General features: G+C 33.5%; 1 protein-coding gene across 12 annotated transcripts in view; it reads right to left on the bottom strand.

Annotated features, from left to right (window-relative positions):
- Nucleotides 1-18701, bottom strand: part of Dmd (dystrophin) — a 2168746-nt gene that overhangs the window by 1283427 nt on the left and 866618 nt on the right. For all 12 annotated transcript variants that reach the window (XM_074062730.1, XM_074062731.1, XM_074062740.1 and 9 more), the window contains one exon: nucleotides 2966-3127. In XM_074062730.1, the coding sequence (XP_073918831.1) occupies nucleotides 2966-3127 (162 nt within the window). The remainder of the gene's footprint in view (nucleotides 1-2965; nucleotides 3128-18701) is intronic.

Below are 18701 nucleotides of genomic sequence, written 5' to 3'. Positions count from 1 at the left end.
ATTAATTGACATGCTGAGGAAGTGGGAAGCTCTGTATTGCCCTAGTTATAAATGCAAATTGAATATAGTGAAGCATGATTTTCTATATCAAGTTTTATATATATCCACCAGAATGTTATACACATGACATATATTTGGTTAATGTTGGCATGTGTTTATATCTGAGGATTTTAATCTTAAAACAGATTCAAATTTAGAAGCAACACTGTCAGTACACCACATGGTGGAGTCAGACAGCCACAAATCTCTGCAACCAGTATTTGACAGAAAATCTAAACACATAATAAAACAGAATCCTAAATATGATAATGCCATTCATTCATTTTGTCCTGCTTGACAGTAATGAATTAAAATATCCATGTAATTTTTGAAAATGGAAAGCTCACTAATCTTTTAATCAGCAATGAACTTCTACCTATATTTAGAGAAACATATTTATTTTTTGTTAATATAAAGCATAAAAAACTGTTCCCATTACATACAAACACACACACACACACACCATTTTTCTGGGACTCTAAGTGGGTCCTGTGTCTAACACAATGTGATTAAGTTCTTATTTCACAGACAACCTCTTTTCTCTTTTTCACAGGAGTCTCAAATTGAGCTTTAGGAAATGCAATCCTTGAGTAAATCTGAGTACTCGATAACTCTGTTCCAAAAACAATTCATTTGCTGTCATTTTAAAATAAAATCTTGGAGAGGAAGAATGGGTCAATAGCTTTCAGGTGGCCTGCATTTTTCCAATATTATATATTATTATTGTGGGGATGAATGTTAAGAAATACCTTGAAAGTGTAAGTGCAACCAGAAATATATGGAAAATGGATTTGAGCTTGTCAGTACTCTAAATTCTCTTTTTCTTGAAGTAGATTTGAAATGTCTTAATTCACCTGTGTGCTGTTATTTGGAAATACTTGTCAATTGCTATGATTAACAGTGTATCTATTATAGACTTTTATTTGAAAACGTTAAACAGAATGTTTTCTGTTATTAAAAACTAGTATATTAGATGCATGTTTATATAACCCTGCATTGGTATTTAAATAAAAGAATATCCACAGGGTCTCATCTCACAACCATTTCAAGTAAACAATACTTTTTTCTTTTTTTTATTTTATTATTCATATGTGCATACAAGGCTTGGGTCATTTCTCCCCCCTGCCCCCACCTCCCTTACCACCCACTCTGCCCCCTCCCTCTCCCCCCCATCCCCCTCAATACCCAGCAGAAACTATTTTGCCCTTATTTCTAATTTTGTTGGAGAGATTTTTCTTTTAAGCAATCCTAGGCTTTATTCTATCTCAACTATACTACTTATAGCTTCATTTTATAAGCCTCAAAATTAACTCTTTAAAGTAATAGTTTTAATTTTAATGTCTAACATTTATACTATTAAATTTTTCCTTACTTCCATTCAGACAATTATGAGATTTTTTCAAACACTCCTCTAAAAAATTTACAACTAATTTGAAGAAAAAGTAGAGCTACTAGCTAGTAACCATATAATCCTTTTCAATTTACTAACAATTTCTCATCAATCTCATGCATCATATCAAACCCTGACTATAAATTTTTCTATTTGTGTCAAATTGGGATACCTAAGAATAGGTAATGCTAGTGAACTGACTAAATTTGTGTAAGTTTAAAAATGTACCTACTGGAGAGGTAAAGATCCTCAAACATGTTTGCTATTATTCTCTAGTTCTATTAATTTCTACTACTGCATTCACTCTTGAAAAATCTTATGTGTCTTAAGAGTGAAAAATAATAATGAGAATTTTACCATTAAGATTCTCCCCAAGCTTGGTTTCTTCACTCTTTGCTGCAAAGGTGTTCATTTAATAAGGAATCCCCTCTACTCCAGACCTTTTGAGTCTGTCAAAGACCCATAAGTGTTTTCTTGGTTAAACAAATACAATACAGTAACCTAGCCCATGTGCATACTGATGTCCTAGACAGCAACTTAACTGTGATTTAATGCACTGTAATTCCATTTGTATCCATAATCTACAAATCAAATATTTTACCCCAAAATTATTTTAAAGTGAAAAAGTTCAGGTATCTCTAAAAATCAGAAGGAAGATGGCTTTTGGCATTTGTAGATTACCTTCTAATGCCCTTTATATTATTTTAATTGGATCTAAATTATACTTGGTTATTGGGCTCACAACATGCACGGTAAATTTGAAAAGCAGTGCCATTACATTACAATCACACAACTCTTATTTAAAACAAATAATTCATACCTATGATTCTTTACATACATTTAAATGTTATGTAAAAACAGAAACTCAGCATTTAAAAATACTTCCTAAAGTGAAAGTACATTTAGACATGACCTAGATTACTCATTTTAAAAGCAACTTAGATTTTATCATTATTATTTTAACCGTCATTCTAAAAAATCAGGTTATACATATTTCAGAAACTGGATTAAATGTCTGTAGTATATATACGCAGGTGAGTATATCTAGCAAGTTCAGTAGTAAAAAGATGCAAGTTTATTTCTAACTTTGTGTTATTCACTACTTGTAACACATTAATGTAGAATCAGAAAGAGATCATGTGATTTGTGATTCCATGAAAACAAACGTGAGTTAACAGTAAAACATTTGAGACTGCTTTTTTAATGGCACCAAAAAATATTTTATTATTTGGATTCCCATGGTTACCCTCAAAACTTTAGTATAGTTTGAAAGCATTGATGAATACCAGGTATCAGAGTTTCTGTCTTTCAGGGTCTCTATTTCAATTCCTTACATTGCATTCTTCGAACAATAAAACTCAGCATACTAATTTAGACTTCTTTTACTTCTTACTTCCAAGTACTTAAATTGATCAACCAAATAAAAACCCCTCTGCACAATTAATAGAATAAACTTCATGTTAGAAACTCAGCAACATCCTGTTGTGATAATAAAAACAAAAGAATAGAAGTTCATCCCCATTTAGCTGTACTTGCCTGGGCTTCCTGAGGCATTTGAGCCGCGTCCACTTTGTCAGCAATATAAGCAGCCAACTGCTTATCAATGAATTCAAGGGACTCCTGAATTAAGTTCAAGGATTTTTCAATCTCTTGGGCAGACTGGATACTCTGTTGAAGCAACTTTTGCTTCCTCACGGCCTAAACAGGAAAAGAAATAAAAGTGATTACTTAAATGTTTACTCTTGTTAGTTTTTTACCTTCCTGCTGCACAGTAAGTGAAAATTCTGTACTCTTCAAAAATCACCTTTTTGTAAGATAGATTTCTCAGCTTCCTGCCACTCATTCAGGTCTGCTTATAAAAATAAAAAATGAGAGGAAAAAAGAATTATCACAGAAAATACAGGATCAGGAATCTCTGCAGGAAAAAAACCCCCACAATATCATGTACATAAGGGAAGAGGCTGGAAAAAACTTTAGCAAAATCATCTCAGCCATGGCAATCTGTCGTTCTCAGACAGAATGCTCCTCCTGATCTCATTATATAGTTCAAGAGATTTGGTTTACTTAGAATAGGGTCATCGTCATCACAATCCAATTCAAGACAGATAATCCACTTCCACCAGTGAGACACATATACAATCTGTTCAGAATTGGCTCCTTTTCAAGAACAGAATTTTAGATAACCATCTGGTTAAGGAGTTATTTTGATTACTATTTCAACTAGCTTTGCATGATTGTTTTTCCCCTACTTTCTTTCACAATTTGGATTATGGAAATTGTACAATTGGGTTTGTGTTACTGCTGAAGTAAAACAAATAATAAGAAATCCTTACATAGCTGCAATTAAACTTGATTGTTACTGTAAGTATGATTATGATAATTCAACACTTTTCAAATATAAATCAATAGATTCAATCATGCTGAACAGATTACAGTGTCCCTTCAAGGATCTGTTCACCTTTGAAAGAATACTTTTAAATACTTCAAGAGAATAGGGCAGGCCAACAACTTATTAAGTCATGAGTCATGTAAAGTAACTTTTCTTTGTATATGAGGTATAGGTCTGATCATAAGATACAATATAACGCTTCTTCTCAAAAACTATGATTGGGACTTTTAAAAGGATCTTAATTTATATTATATACAGCATATTAAATATTGTATAAACAATGCAAATATTGGCTCTTAAGCTTTAACAATACTGGAGGTATCATTATTCTTTAACAAAGCCAACTTAGAACACAGTATTGTTCAAGCAAGAACGAAAGTATATGCATCTGGATGAAGGAAAAAGGAGGCTTGGAGTTTTTTTGACGCTGCAAAAGTGAAGAGAGATTCATCATTTTTGCCTATACCATAAATCTTGACATTTTTCAAGATTTTGTCCTAGAAAATCTTTCTTTTCCTCTTCTTCTACACAAACTCTTGGCTCCAATGAATACCTTATATGCTGACAAGTCTCAATACTCTATCACAGGTTCAGATTTTCAGTTGATCTCCATACTTGCATGTATACTGGTTCACTGGACAATTCCACTTGTCCTAGAGCCACCAAAATTTATCATTATAAAACAAGGACTCATTCAGTGCCCACTTTTTACCTTCCCTAACTTTTCTTGCTGTATTTAAATCCATATTTCAAAGAATAATCAAATAAAATTTTTATTATAAGCCAATAATCTTTGCCTTTTTTAGTATATTTCCAATTCCTCCATCATGTTGTTCATCATTTTGCACCTACTCAATGAATTGCCAAACCTTTCTTATACTTTCTAAATATTTTTTAATTCCATCCTTTTCACACTGCCATTACCATATCTTACCTCAAATATGTACCTGACTCTTTACTTGTGTCTTGCCTTGCTACAATGCTACTGCAAAACAGCTACAGTGTGTTGCCTTAAAAACAAAATTTTAATTCTTTATTTTCTTAGGATATAATCATTATTCTATAATATGGCTTAAAAATCTCTTCATTCTATATTCTCTGCTATAGTCTTTTTCCTTCTTTACCTAAAAATAAATTATATTTTGCATTTCTTAACATACATTATGCCCTCTTGACTCTTGGCCTTAAACATATTGTTCCTTTTTACTGAGATAATGTCATTTCTAACTTTCTTTTATTGAATACTTAATACTTACTCAGATGTGGAAGTCTCCTCCTATCACTAATACCTTCTAAGTTCTGGACATACTATCCTTTGACTTTCTTGAATGCTTTCATTTTTATTTGATAGATAAAATTGTGTATTTTATGGTGTGTATAATGTTTTGATATTTGAATTTGGCATGGAGTAGCTAAATTAAGCCATCTGACATATGCATCACCTAACATACTTATTTCCACCTTCTCTCTTGTTCTTGGTATTTGGCTTAGCATTTAAAAAACAAAAGTGTAATTTCCCATTAATTCTGTCCATTTACTTTGTACTGTAGGCTGTAATGAATTCAGAGATTAGGACTATCGTATTCATTGTTCAGTATCAATTCCTTAACTAAAGCCCAATAGCTTTGTTGATGAATGGATGAATGGCATATGTTTTCTTTTTCCTCTTTTAGTGGGATTGGGATTTGAACTCTGTGTTTTGTGCTTGTAAAGCAAGTGCTGTACCACTTGAGCAATGCCTCCAGCCCTTGATGAATGGCACAGAAATTTTAATTTTGAAAACAGAAAAGTTTGAGCAGTCAGAGTCAATGGATTTTCACAAGAAATTGAAAACAAAGGTCATCACTACTTAGAAATATGTCCTTTGGAGAATAAATCACCCAATTATTTTTTGAATTAAAAATATAAGAATAGGATGGAACATTATTTGGAACAACCTTTAATCTATTTCTATTAAAACATTCTATCAAAGATTGAAAGATTTATGACCAAGACCTTGCTCTGTACTCTAATTCAAACATACTTTCCTTTTTTTCAGTCAAAACTTCAAGTAGATGTTACAACACATAATATTCAGAAAACAGCATTCATGGTCATAATCTGAGCCTTCTGTATTGTAGTAAAGCGTATAGCCTAAACAGAGCTCCTCTAGAGAATTGGATCTCTAATGATAAAAATGTTAGCATTGTGATAGGTGGTTGGAGAGGCCTTCCAATCACAGCATGCAGTAATTGCCTGCTGAGGCATTGTTTAAATTTGGTCCTTTCTCTAGCTGAAGGCAGAAACAGCATACTCTTCAGTGCAAATCTGCAGCATTTAATGTAAGTGAATAGGATACAATACAGAAAAATGTTTAAGCACATATGTATCCTCAAATTTATACTTAGAAGTGTATCTTTTTTTTTCTTCCTGAGATTACATGGGCTTAAAGGAACAGTATGGCCTATGTGATGATGGGTGAGTTCACTTCAGGTGGGTTGGTTCTTTGGCCTGGAAGTTTAATAACAAAGTCTGATTTACACAGATTCTTTGATTATCTTAGGCAGTGAAAAGACCTGACGTCCATCCAAGCTTGCAGAATTCTTTGAACCAGTCTTGGCATAAGCTGCCTTGAATTTCTAAACATCTAATTAGGCACACCTGATGGATGCCAGACCTGCAGATTTTCTAGGTTTCTCTGCCTTCTTGACCTGTGCTGTCTCATTGAATGGAGTTGGTTCTGGTTATTTCAAAACATGGCTTAACTATTGTTTCAAAATGTTATTTCATGTCTTTAATCCACTCAGCAATGATAGAAATCATATATCCAGACAGAAACAGCAAATCTGAGGAGAGTTAGAAAGATATTAAAATGTTGGTAACAACAAAAATATAAAATCAAAAACCAAATCCTAGTAATTGGTATCAAGACAAAAACATTTGGAAGAAATTTTTACTACAATATTTTCAAATCAAAGGAAACTAGGTTAAAATCAACATATAAGAAAATAAATTATTTCCTCAAGGTACTCTCCAATAAAAATAAAATGTTTTAAAAGTGATAAAAATGTAATAGCCTTTGCTGGCACAAGAGTCATCTCTGTGATGAATCATGTACTAATTTTGTGATACAGTATTAGAAACAAATCAATGTGCAGCTGGCCAAAAAGTACTCTACAAGAATAAATTCTTCATGTGAAATAACAACTAATAATTGGGACAAAACTGTATTTAAAATATGAATTCATGTTCAAAATTAGAGAAGAAGAAAATTAACTAATAACACTTTACAAAAATAACATTTATTAAATGATCTACATCTCTTATCTTATACTTATTAAACTCAATACAAAACACAACTTTTTGCTTCATTTAGGAGGTGATGGGTAAGCTCATAATTCAATATGAAATAGAAGCATGGATGTTTTCATTACTGAATTAATATCTACTAATAAAATTATTATAAATCAATATTTTCCTTATACTAAAGATTTCTAGCCAGTAGCAAATATTAATTATGTATATTATATTTTGAAGAATTAAGTTATACACACAGTCTCTCTGGGAGATTGCAACCAAAGCAGGCCAAATCTTGTTTAAAACAAGGATAAAAAATTTTTAGTCAACACTGACTGCAATATATCCTATGAATAATAGGATAGTTATCAATATCAATTATCAATCTAGATAGCTAGATAATTGATAAATGATAGATAAAGATATATAGATAGATAATCTTACAAATCGATATGGTGAAATCAAGGACGATAACTGGAAAAGATAATACACAAAATGAGAACAATAGTGGGCATTGAAAATCATTTTTCATTTATTTTTCTTTTTTATTTGAGTGTTCTAATTATTAAACTTTATTTTGGGTGGAAATTGAGAAAGATCATTTAATGCCTGACTTATGATTAAGAACGACAAACTGGGGGAGGGCTTGAAGAAATGTTTTGGAGCAGGTATTGCCTTGCTGTGGGATCCCATGTGGAGAGGGGTAGGGCAGCAAAGTTTTATAGAATGAAAAGTGTGACTGTGCCAAAGATACATTCTGGCTCTTTTTTTCCTTGTTGGCTTCTTAGGATCTATCACAAACAATTGTTTTTCTTCATTTATGTAATAAATATTCATTGAGTACCTACTATGTGCCACAATTGAGGCTCTCATTTATTTTGTCTTTTTTTTTTTTTTGAGTCAGGATTTTGCTATGTATCCCTGGCTGGTCTGGAACTAGCAATTCTCCTTCTTCAGGCTCCAAGTGCTAGGATTACATCCATGAAGCACCACACCTAGATGTTTTTCTTTTTAAATTAGTCAATGGATCTGGGCTTAACATTACAAATTGTACTCTTTCATTGCACCTATGCAAAAAAAAATAATTCTCTTTAGTGGTCTCAGAGTTGATGACATATATGGTTTCTCTGAAATATGAGATATGGATTTGTTATAATTATAGCTTCCTTTATATTCTGCCTCAACTAAAAAAAGAGAAAAAACTACAGACCCTCTGTGAAGATAAATTACATGGATATTTTAAAATTCTATTTGTTAATAAATCTTTCTGGAAAATAAGAACAGATGTCAGATGACTGACTTTTTAAGTGGGACTATTTATTACATTTTAATGAGAAATTATTATTTATAAATACTCATCATTGCATTTTGGACATGTAAAATATTTTGACTTTTCAGGATTTTCTTTCTTTTCTACTGATAATGAAATACTTTATCCAAATGTACTATTAAGCCTCATTTCTTTGAGTGATTTTGGAAATGCAAACTTTAGTTCCAAGTAATAATTCTCAAAGTGCCTGCTTGACAAAGTATCAATTGGATACACATGGAATGCCTGTATCATATGGAAAGTAGAGCAATAAGTAATATTTTCTTAACATAGCCAGTTGCTGGGGATAGGAATTCTATAAGAGATGTGCTAAAACCAAATCCTAGTCATTTTGGTAGAAACTAATGAAAACCCCTGAGAGAACATCAGTCTGAATTATCTGACAGTTGCATCTCACTGTCCTGGCTAAGAAGTTTTCTTTTCTGGAGTCTTAAGCTTAGTGAGCAACTACTTTTTGTGTATTTGCCACCTAGTAAAAGTATATAATTTGTTTAGGTGTCAAGATATAGGAATACTCAATTTAAATGAATCATGTTGGTATATTTAAAAGTATTGTTCTTCTCACATGAGTCTTTTATTTATCCTAAGAGCTAGTCTGAAGTGCTATCATTATGGTTATGAATATTGGTCTCTATTGTTTAAGATTTTTGGCTATAATCTTAGATTAAAATACGTGCTTAATTGATCTTATTCTAAAAGGTAAATATAACAAGATATCTCAAAATACTTGACAAACAAGTGGTAAATCTCATCTTTCCTTCATTACTCCATAAACACTCTAAAGATTTTGGAGAAATTCATAGTATTGCTGAATCTACAGCATAAGAGAAAATGAAGGTGGTTTATTCTATTTACATTCCAAGGAGAAAAAAACTGGTCATATTTGAACTTTCTGCCCAGACAATTGCCCATACCTCTAGGACCATCACTCAAAGTGTTTGAGAGTTTAAAATACATGGAGATGATACCTAATTACCAACATGGATTCTGCTTATGCAGCTGAATGCTTGAGAAGTTCCATCTAACTTTAGGGATATAAAAATGGGCATTAGAAATGATAGCATGATGAAGAGAAGGGACAATCTATATTTCTTACTGCTTGATGTGACAAATATTTTTCCATAGGTCAGATGAACAATGAAGAAAGCAGCCACATTTAAAGCCATCAACCAGGAAGATTGCCCATGAGTAAAAAACTGTGCCCCAGAGTCAAGAGGCTTGAAGATGCTTTAACAGAAAATAATATTTTCATTAAGAAACTGGGAGGATGGAAGAGCATTCTCAAGGTCTTTTAAAGAGCCCACATTTATAACTTAAAGAAAGCAAATGCTTGTGTCTCTATAAACAAAAAGCATGTTTGACACTAAAAAGGCACCAATAGAACACATTTGTCTATTTTCCTTGCTGCCTACAGCCTACTCCGATAAATAATAATGAATAATATAACCCACATTGGTGAGGAAAGGCAGTGAAGGTGTAGAGTGGAACCTGATCAGGATGCCAGTTAAAAAGACTAAGTAACCAGCATGTTGAGATAAAATCACTTCATTTTTATGCCTCATCTTGACCAGATTATGCAGCAAACTACTGACACTCAATGAATTTAGCACTGGCTAAACTGAAGTAGCATCAGAGGAAAATAATGCATATCAGGAATAGCTAGAATGTGGTCTAGGAAAGAACAGGATTGTAGTAGCATCATATGGTTAAAAAGCTAAGAAATATGCTGATACTTTTGTTTCATACATTACCCAGCAAATTGTATATTTTATACACATCTACCAATATAGATGGATATAAATAATTCATGTGTGGACTATTTCTTACATCAAATGCAACACTTTACCTTCTGATTTGGTAACTTTAATGAACAACAAATTTAAATTTCTGTAGCATAATTTTAAGGTCTTCAATGAAACATACCTTGAAAATATTAAGAATTAACTAGAGTCTATTTTTCTCCAAAACAGGTTCTTGAATTTTTTGGCAGTGCTGGAGTTTGAATTCATGGCCTCACTCTGCGAAACAAGTACTCTATCACTTGAGCCACTCCACTAGCCCAGGTTCTTGAAATTTTTAAGTGTTTAGAACTGGCAAGAGCAGATCCTTAAAGAAGCTACAATTTGAGATACATCTTGGGCCTTTTTATAGACTTGGTACTCTTTGGGGTGATTAAAGATGAACATTTCATTTTCCATGATTCCATGTAGTGCTAAGAAAGTAATAGATATCAAAAAAGTTGTGTACACAATTGCTGGATATCTAGGCATTTTTAAAACAGCTTGTGGAAATTATGCTTTTCAAGAAGAACTCATGTAGGATTGCGCAAATAGAATTAAATGGCAATTGAGAGAAAAGCAGAGGGAGAACAAGATATGGTCAATTAAAATGTACAGAGACACTCAAGAAATACCAAGACAACAAAAATAGAGAATTTGAGAAAGCACAAGAACAAATAAAAGAAACTATAGCAGCACTGTACAAACACCAAAGTGAAACAAAGAACACCATAAATGGAGAGATAAATGAACTCAGGAAAAAATAGACAATATTAAACAGGAAGTGACTCATTATATGGAAAACCTCAGGAAAAAGAACACAACAGAAATGCAAAACAAAATGGAAGGCCAATACAGCAGACTAGAACAAGCAGACAAGAAGACATTAATCACCTGAATAGATAGATCTATAACAAAAAATGAAAATGAAGCAGCAATCAAGACTCTCCCAAAAAAGAAAAGTCTGGGACCTGATGGATTCTCTGCTGAACTCTATCAGACCTTTCAAGAAGAACTAACACCAACCCTCCTTAAACTGTTCCATGAAATAGAAAGGGAAGAAAAACTGCCTAACACATTTTATGAAGCCAGTATTATACTCATCCCAAAACCAGGTAAAGACACCTCTAAAAAGGAGAACTATAGGCCAATCTCCTTAATGAACATTGATGCAAAAATCCTCAATAAAATAATAGAAAACCTGATTCAGCAACACATCAAAAGATCATTCAGCACGACCAAGTTGGCTTCATCCCAGGAATGCAGGGGTCGTTCAACACACTCAAATCAATAAACGTAATAAACCACATTAACAGAAGCAAAGACAAAAACACTTGATCATCTCAATAGATGCAGAAAAAGCCTTTGATATAAGATCCAACACCATTTCATGATAAAAGCTCTAAGAAAATTAGGAATAGAAGGAAAGTACCTCAACATTTAAAAGCTATATATGACAAACCTGCAGCCAACATCATACTTAATGGGGAAAAACTGAAACCATTTCCTCTAAAATCAGGAATGCGACAAGGATGCTCATTATCCCCACTCCTATTCAACATAGTAGTGGAATTCCTAGCCAGAGCAAATAAGCAAGAAGAATGAATAAAAGGAAAACAAATAGGTTAAGAAACTGTCAAAATATCCTTGTTTGCAGACGATATGATCCTATACCTTAAAAACCCAAAAAATTCTACCGAAAAACTCCTAGGTACCATCAACAGCTATACCAAGGTAGCAAATATAAAATCAACATAGAAAAATCATTAGCTTTTCTATACACCAATAATGAACAAACTGAGAAGGAATATATGAAAAGAATTCCATTTACAATAGCCTCAAAAAAAATCAAATACCTAGGAGTAAACTTAACAAAGGATATACTGACCTCTACAAGGAGAACTACAAACCCCTGAAGAAAAACACTGAGGAAGACTACTGAAGGTGTAACGATCTCCCACGCTCATGGATTGGTAGAATCAACATAGTAAAAATGGCTATACTACCAAAAGCAATCTACATGTTTAATGCAATTCCCATCAAAATTCCAATGACATTCATCAAAAAGATTGAAAAATCTACCCTAAAATTTATTTGGAAACACAAGAGACCATGAACAGCCAAGGCAATACTCAGCAAAAAGAGCAATGCTGGAGGTATCACAATATCCGACTTCAAAATATATTACAAAGCAATAGCAATAAAAACAGCATGGTACTGGCACAAAAATAGACATGAAGACCAGTGGAACAGAATAGAGGACCCAGATATGAAGCCACAAAACTATAACCAACTTGTCTTTGACAAAGGTGCTAAAAATATACGATGGAGAAATAGCAGCCTCTTCAACAAAAACTGCTGGGAAAACTGGTTAGCAGTCTGAAAAAAATCTAGTCTAGATCTAGTCTGAAACTAGATCCATGTATATCACCCTATACCAATATTAACTCAAAATGGATCAAGGACCTTAATATCATATCCCAAACTCTAAAGTTGATACAGGAAAGAGTAGGAAATACTCTGGAAGTAATAGGTATAGGCAAGGACTTCCTCAATGGAACCCCAGCAGCTCAGCAACTAAGAGATAGCATAGATAAATGGGACTTCATAAAACTAAAAAGCTTCTGCTCAACAAAAGAAATGGTCTCTAAACTGAAGAGCCCACCCACAGAGTGGGAGAAAATATTTGCCACCTACACATCAGACAAAGAACTGATAACCAGAATATACAGGGAACTCAAAAATGTAAATTCTCCTGAAATCAATGAACCAATAAAGAAATGGGCAAGTGAACTAAACAGAACTTTTTCAAAAGAAGAAATTCAAATGGCCAAAAAACACATGAAAAAATGCTCACCATCTGTAGCCATAAAAGAAATGCATATCAAAATTGTACTAAGGTTTCCCCTCACCCTTGTTAGAATAGCCATCACTAGAAACACTTTCAACAACAGGTATTGGCAATGATGTGGGGAAAAACGAACCCTTGTACACTGCTGGTGGGAATGTAAACTAGTACAACCAGTCTGGAAAAAAATATGGAGGCTTCTTAAAAATCTAAATAGATCTGCCATATGATTCAGCAATCCCAACTCCTGGGGATATAACCAAAGGAATGTGACGCAGGTTACTCCAGAGGCACCTGCACACCCATGTTTATTGCAGCACTATTCACAATAGCCAAGTTATGGAAACAACAAAGATGCCCCACTACTGATGAATGGATTAAGAAAATGTGGTATTTGTACACAATGGAATTTTACTCAGCCATGAAGAAGAATGAAATGTTAGCATTCGTAAGTAAATTGATGGAACTGGAGAACATCATCCTGAGTGAGGTTAACCAGGCCTAGAAGACCAAAAATTGTATGTTCTCCCTCATATGTGGACTTTAGATCAAGGGCAAACGCAACGAGGGGATTGGACTTTGATCACATGATAAAGCAGAGCACACAAGGGAGGTATGAGGATAGGTAAGAAGCCCAAAGAAATAAGAAAGCAATTGATGTCCTCAATGCAGAGAAACTAATGCAGAGACTTTAAAGTGACAGAGGCCAATAGGAGAAGGGGACCAGGAACTAGAGAAAAGGTTAGTTCGAGAAGAATTAATTTAGAATGTAACACATAGTACAGGAAAGCAACACCAGTCAACTTCTTGTATAGCTATCCTTATCTCAACTAGCAAAAACCCTTGGTCCTTCCTATTACTGCTTATACTCTCTCTTCAGCAAAATTAGAGATAAGGGCAAAATAGTTTCTGCCTGGTAGTGAGGGGTTGGGAGGAGAAGGAGGGGGCAGGGGGAAACGGAGGGTGCAGGTGGGGGGAAGGGGGGAGAAATGACCCAAACATTGTATGCACATATGAATAAAAGAAATAAAAAAATGGAAGAATAAGTTATCAATGATCACAGTTTTAACAACTAGTAAAATATTTGCTTTGTTTCTTTTTTGTTGTTTTCAAATTAGTCTGTTATATGTTTTTCTTAAGGAATATAGGTCCCATACTGTCTTCCACAAAAAAGAAAAAACCAATTTTGTAAAAATCCTTTTAAAGACACCTCAGGTATAACTCTTGTAAGGGGCTTGGGTAAAATTGGTTTTGTGGAGTATTTGTTACTGTGCACAATAGGGATGTAGGGTATAATAGCAAAGAGAATCAATTGTTCATATACATATCACTTAAATATAAAAGAAAGAAGATCACATTATTCACAAGGATCTTGTAGACTTATTATTGTTAATGTCATTGTGTTTACATGCACTGGATGGGGGGGTTTAAAACATGCATGGAGCTTGATGTAACTTCCTTTACAAGAAAGGAATACAAATATTAAAACCATTGGTGTCGTGGTTAGTTGCAACTTCATCTATTTCAAGTCTTAGCATACCACTGAAGTTCTTCTGTGACCTCTTGGGGAAGCATACTTGAAAGGAATGTTAGGGAACCACTTCATCAATGAAACTTGACCTTACATAGCCATTACTCTCAAATAAAGCACTGCTAGAATGGTCAATGAGCAGTACAATAATATATCTAAGACATTTCTGGATTTTTGCTGCATCAATTCATCTTTATGGGTATACAATGAAATTGGTCTTCTGCCTTGACAGAAACAAACTGTTACTTTATTTTATCTTGAAAAAGAAAGCAATAGAATTATAGTTCAATAAACTTACAAGGAATATACTGAGTTTATCTTATCCAAGCTTTCTCAAAACAATTTCAGAAGCCTTCCTGGTTAGTAAAATTTCTCTGGCCCAAATAGCAACAAATTTTCTGACTGCACATGTGCTCATAACATGAACTTAATAAGTTATTGGTAATTCACATAACTAAACTACTGTTTTCTGATACAGAATAGTGAGAAAGATTCAGAGCCAAGAGTTGAATTGGGTCAGGATTGAGATTAAATGTTCAAGTGATATTTTTTAATGTTTGTTTTATTTATTTATTTATTTGGTGTTGAAAATAAGTTGGCAGTGTCCAGGGCTGAGATATAGCACCTGGATAGAGATGCAGGAGGGGTGCAGCACTGACTAGAGAATAGTAACTCTTTTCCTCTGTCACTCTGAAATTTTAGTTGGCTATGGTAGGAGGCAGCCTCCCTCCCCAGCTGCCTGCTTGGAGCAACCATATGCTTTGCAGCCCCACCACTAGACAGTAGAAGCCTGTAACCTGCTTGTAGTCCCCCTTGTAGAAGGTACATGTGAGAGATGGGAGCCAGCCCTCCAATTGTACTTTCTATAGAGTGTATGTGCTTTTCAAGCAACATATTGAATCTATGGAAAAGTAAAAAATCCAAATCCTGTGGTGAATCCAAGTTGTAGCAAGAAGTGGAGGTCAGAAATAAAGGCAGGAATGTAGCTAATGATAGATGATTTCTGTCAATTGCTTCTGCTTTAATCCCAGGAAATCAGAAATGTAGTGACTCCTGATGCAAGTATAGGTAGAGGAAAGGCAAAGAATCACAATTAGAAAAACTATATGTGGTGTTTCTAAGCTGAAGAGTGTAGGTAATTGCGTAAGTGGAGAAGTATCCAAGTGACAGAAATCCCACTGAGACCAATTATAGCTAGCTTGGTAGTTGTGAGCCAACTAGTCATAGCTTTGCAAATAAAGTAGCCCAATTGATACATCTCCAAAGATTTCTTCACCCTTCTCAAATGCATGAAGTTTAACAACATTTATTTATCACAAACACTCCAGATGATTACCATAGCTCTGGAGAAGATGACATATAAGCTAGAATATGTTTTAGGTTTCTTGATGCTCTAATTATCCACATTATACTGAAAAAATTCTTAGGTCTAGCTCAGAAAAGAGTTACACTATTTTATTCTAAGATTATTACAAAGCTTTCCACTATTCTGTTTCTCAAGTGGATAAAAAGAAAAGGCTGCAGTTTTGTAGAAAATAACTCCTGCCAGGGTCTTTGACTCTGATTTGATTCATTTGGCTGGGAAGTGCACCTTGAACAGTAGGAACAAAATGTAAGAAACAACTACATTTCCTTCTGCTTTCCAAATATTCTATACAGTACTTAAGCAGTAGGTTGAAATTATAAAAAAGAGTCATATGTTCTGCTATGAGCATGGGAAACAGAGTAACACTGGCAAAGTGGTGCATTTATACTGAATTCCATATTAGAGACCATGGTCATTTTCCATGGAATACACATACAAAGTATTAATCTGGCTGACATTGCTATAAACTGATTCTAATCCTCATTTTTCCTCTATTTCTTCCCTGGAGTGGTATCTATCTATTTCACATCTATGGATGAATATAATGATAATTGTAACATTTCACCTGGGGTGAACTAAGTAGGTCTCAGCCCTCACTTTTAGGATTGCTGCACTTATGGTAAGTCAGAGCTGAAAATAATGTTTTGGACAAAGCCTATGGCCATGCAAAACTGCTTAGTTTCATCCTCATAGGGAATGTTTGTTCCATCTATATTATGGTTTAGTATGGAGGGAGAGGAATCATAGTGAAGACCATAATGATACCCTTTTAATGGCATCAAAAGTTTGCTGGGTTTCCTAGAAAGTGGTCATTCTATTCCAGCAGGGAACAGTGGCTGTGAAGGCAATCACTTTGCCTCTGAATGGTTTAATTGTTCAGAAATTGGAAATAAGCTTTATCTCTCTAATACAGACATCACCCAGCTGTGTTGAACAGTGAATGGGCATAAAAATGTTAATGGTACACAGTGGAAATGAATCTGAGACAAAAGGCACATTAGAAAAGTGAATGGCCTTAAACATGCTTGAGTACAGGTATAGATCAGTGCTCCTAAATCTATACATTCACTAGAATCTAGAAGAACTTTTCCAAATATAGTTTCCAGGCCCAATACAAGTCTACTAAACCAGAAATTCAGAGAGTTGAAAGGGAATATGTATAGACTAAAGCCCCTCTCACCTGTGTGAGTTGGATGATTAGCTAGAATTGAGAACACTTCTAAAGAGTAAAGTTAGAAAAGATGCCTTAAATAAGAAATAAATAATATGAATAAAAGAAATAAAAATAAATAAATAAATAACCAGTATGAAATGCAATTAGCAAAGGGTACAATGCTAATAAGTTGTCATTTCTCAATGCAGATCAGGAAACAACATGTGTCTTAATAAAGCAGAAGCAGTAAAGCAATTCTCTAATATTATTTTATACTTGTAAGGTAAGCTTACCAATGAACATGTGTATTCTATGACTTAAGACAACAGCTTAATGAACTTGGAAAATATTTTTGTACCTCATTACTTACATAGATTTCTTTGAGATATTAAAATGCATTACAAATAAACATTGTTCCATATTCTCTCTTTAACGAAATGGAAAAGTGCAGGGTGCCACTGGCTCATATCTGTAATCCTAGCTACTCTGGAAGTAGAGATCAGGAGGATCCTGGTTGGAAGCCAGCTTGGGCAATTAGTTCACAAAACTAGAAAATACCTAACACAAAACAGGGGTGGTGGGGTGGCTCAAGTGGTAGACTACCTGCCTAGCAAGCGTGAGACCGTATCCAGTATCACCCACAAAAATGGAAAAGTAATTTCAGAGTAGTTTTTCCTGAATATTAAATAACAGATTTGATCATACAATCCCAAGAATCTATGAAGTGGTTATAAAAAAATGGTTAAAAATGCCTTGAGTATTAAAGCAAAACGTATGAGACAGATGAGTATTTACCTTGAGAATATTATCTTATATTATAGAATTAAAGATTATCTGTAAACTAAGATAGATGAGTAAAAATTATAGACAAGTTTCATTATAATAAAGATAAAAATCTAAGTTTTTTCTGAAGAGGTACATAGGTAATAAGAAAAACTTTAATCAAAAAACTGATTCCCAAAATGCTAACTTATCAATTCATACAACTAATTTAATTTTCACAGTTGATTAGCTTTTAGATCTTCATGTCACATGTTTTGCATTTCTCTATTAATACCCTCTTTTTCTATTATTCTAACTTTAGGTAAAGAATTACTCAATCAACAAATTGCAAGAAATAAATATATAATAATAAAAATAAATAAATAAATAAATAAATAAATAAAAAAGATAAGATACCCCTCAGTGGATATGTACATTTTCAATCATAAAGATTTTAATGCCATTCCAAAGCAAGCACAATTTCTCTAAAGTTTTAATAGTTAGCTAGTACCTAGATACTAAAATCTAGTGTATATATGTACATGTTTAAACATATTTATATAGGTGTTTGTGTATCCCTGTGTCTGGATCAAAATAGGTATTACCCTATACTGGACTTACAGAAAAGGAAAGAATACTTTCATATAAAACATTTATAAAATATCAGTGCAAGTGACAAAAGAAGCATTATTATTTAAATAGGGTAAATTATATTTAAAGACAATGATTGATGTACTACTAAAAAGTAAAAAACATAAATCCATGATTCATGGTGATTGAAGTAAAAATGAAATATATTTAACATGAACATTTTCCTTCTGAAGGTTATATACATTTTC

This window comes from Castor canadensis, chromosome X, assembly GCF_047511655.1.
Source record: "Castor canadensis chromosome X, mCasCan1.hap1v2, whole genome shotgun sequence".
NCBI lineage: Eukaryota > Metazoa > Chordata > Mammalia > Rodentia > Castoridae > Castor > Castor canadensis.
Note: the sequence above shows the minus strand (reverse complement) of the source record. Positions and strands in the feature narration are given on the sequence as shown.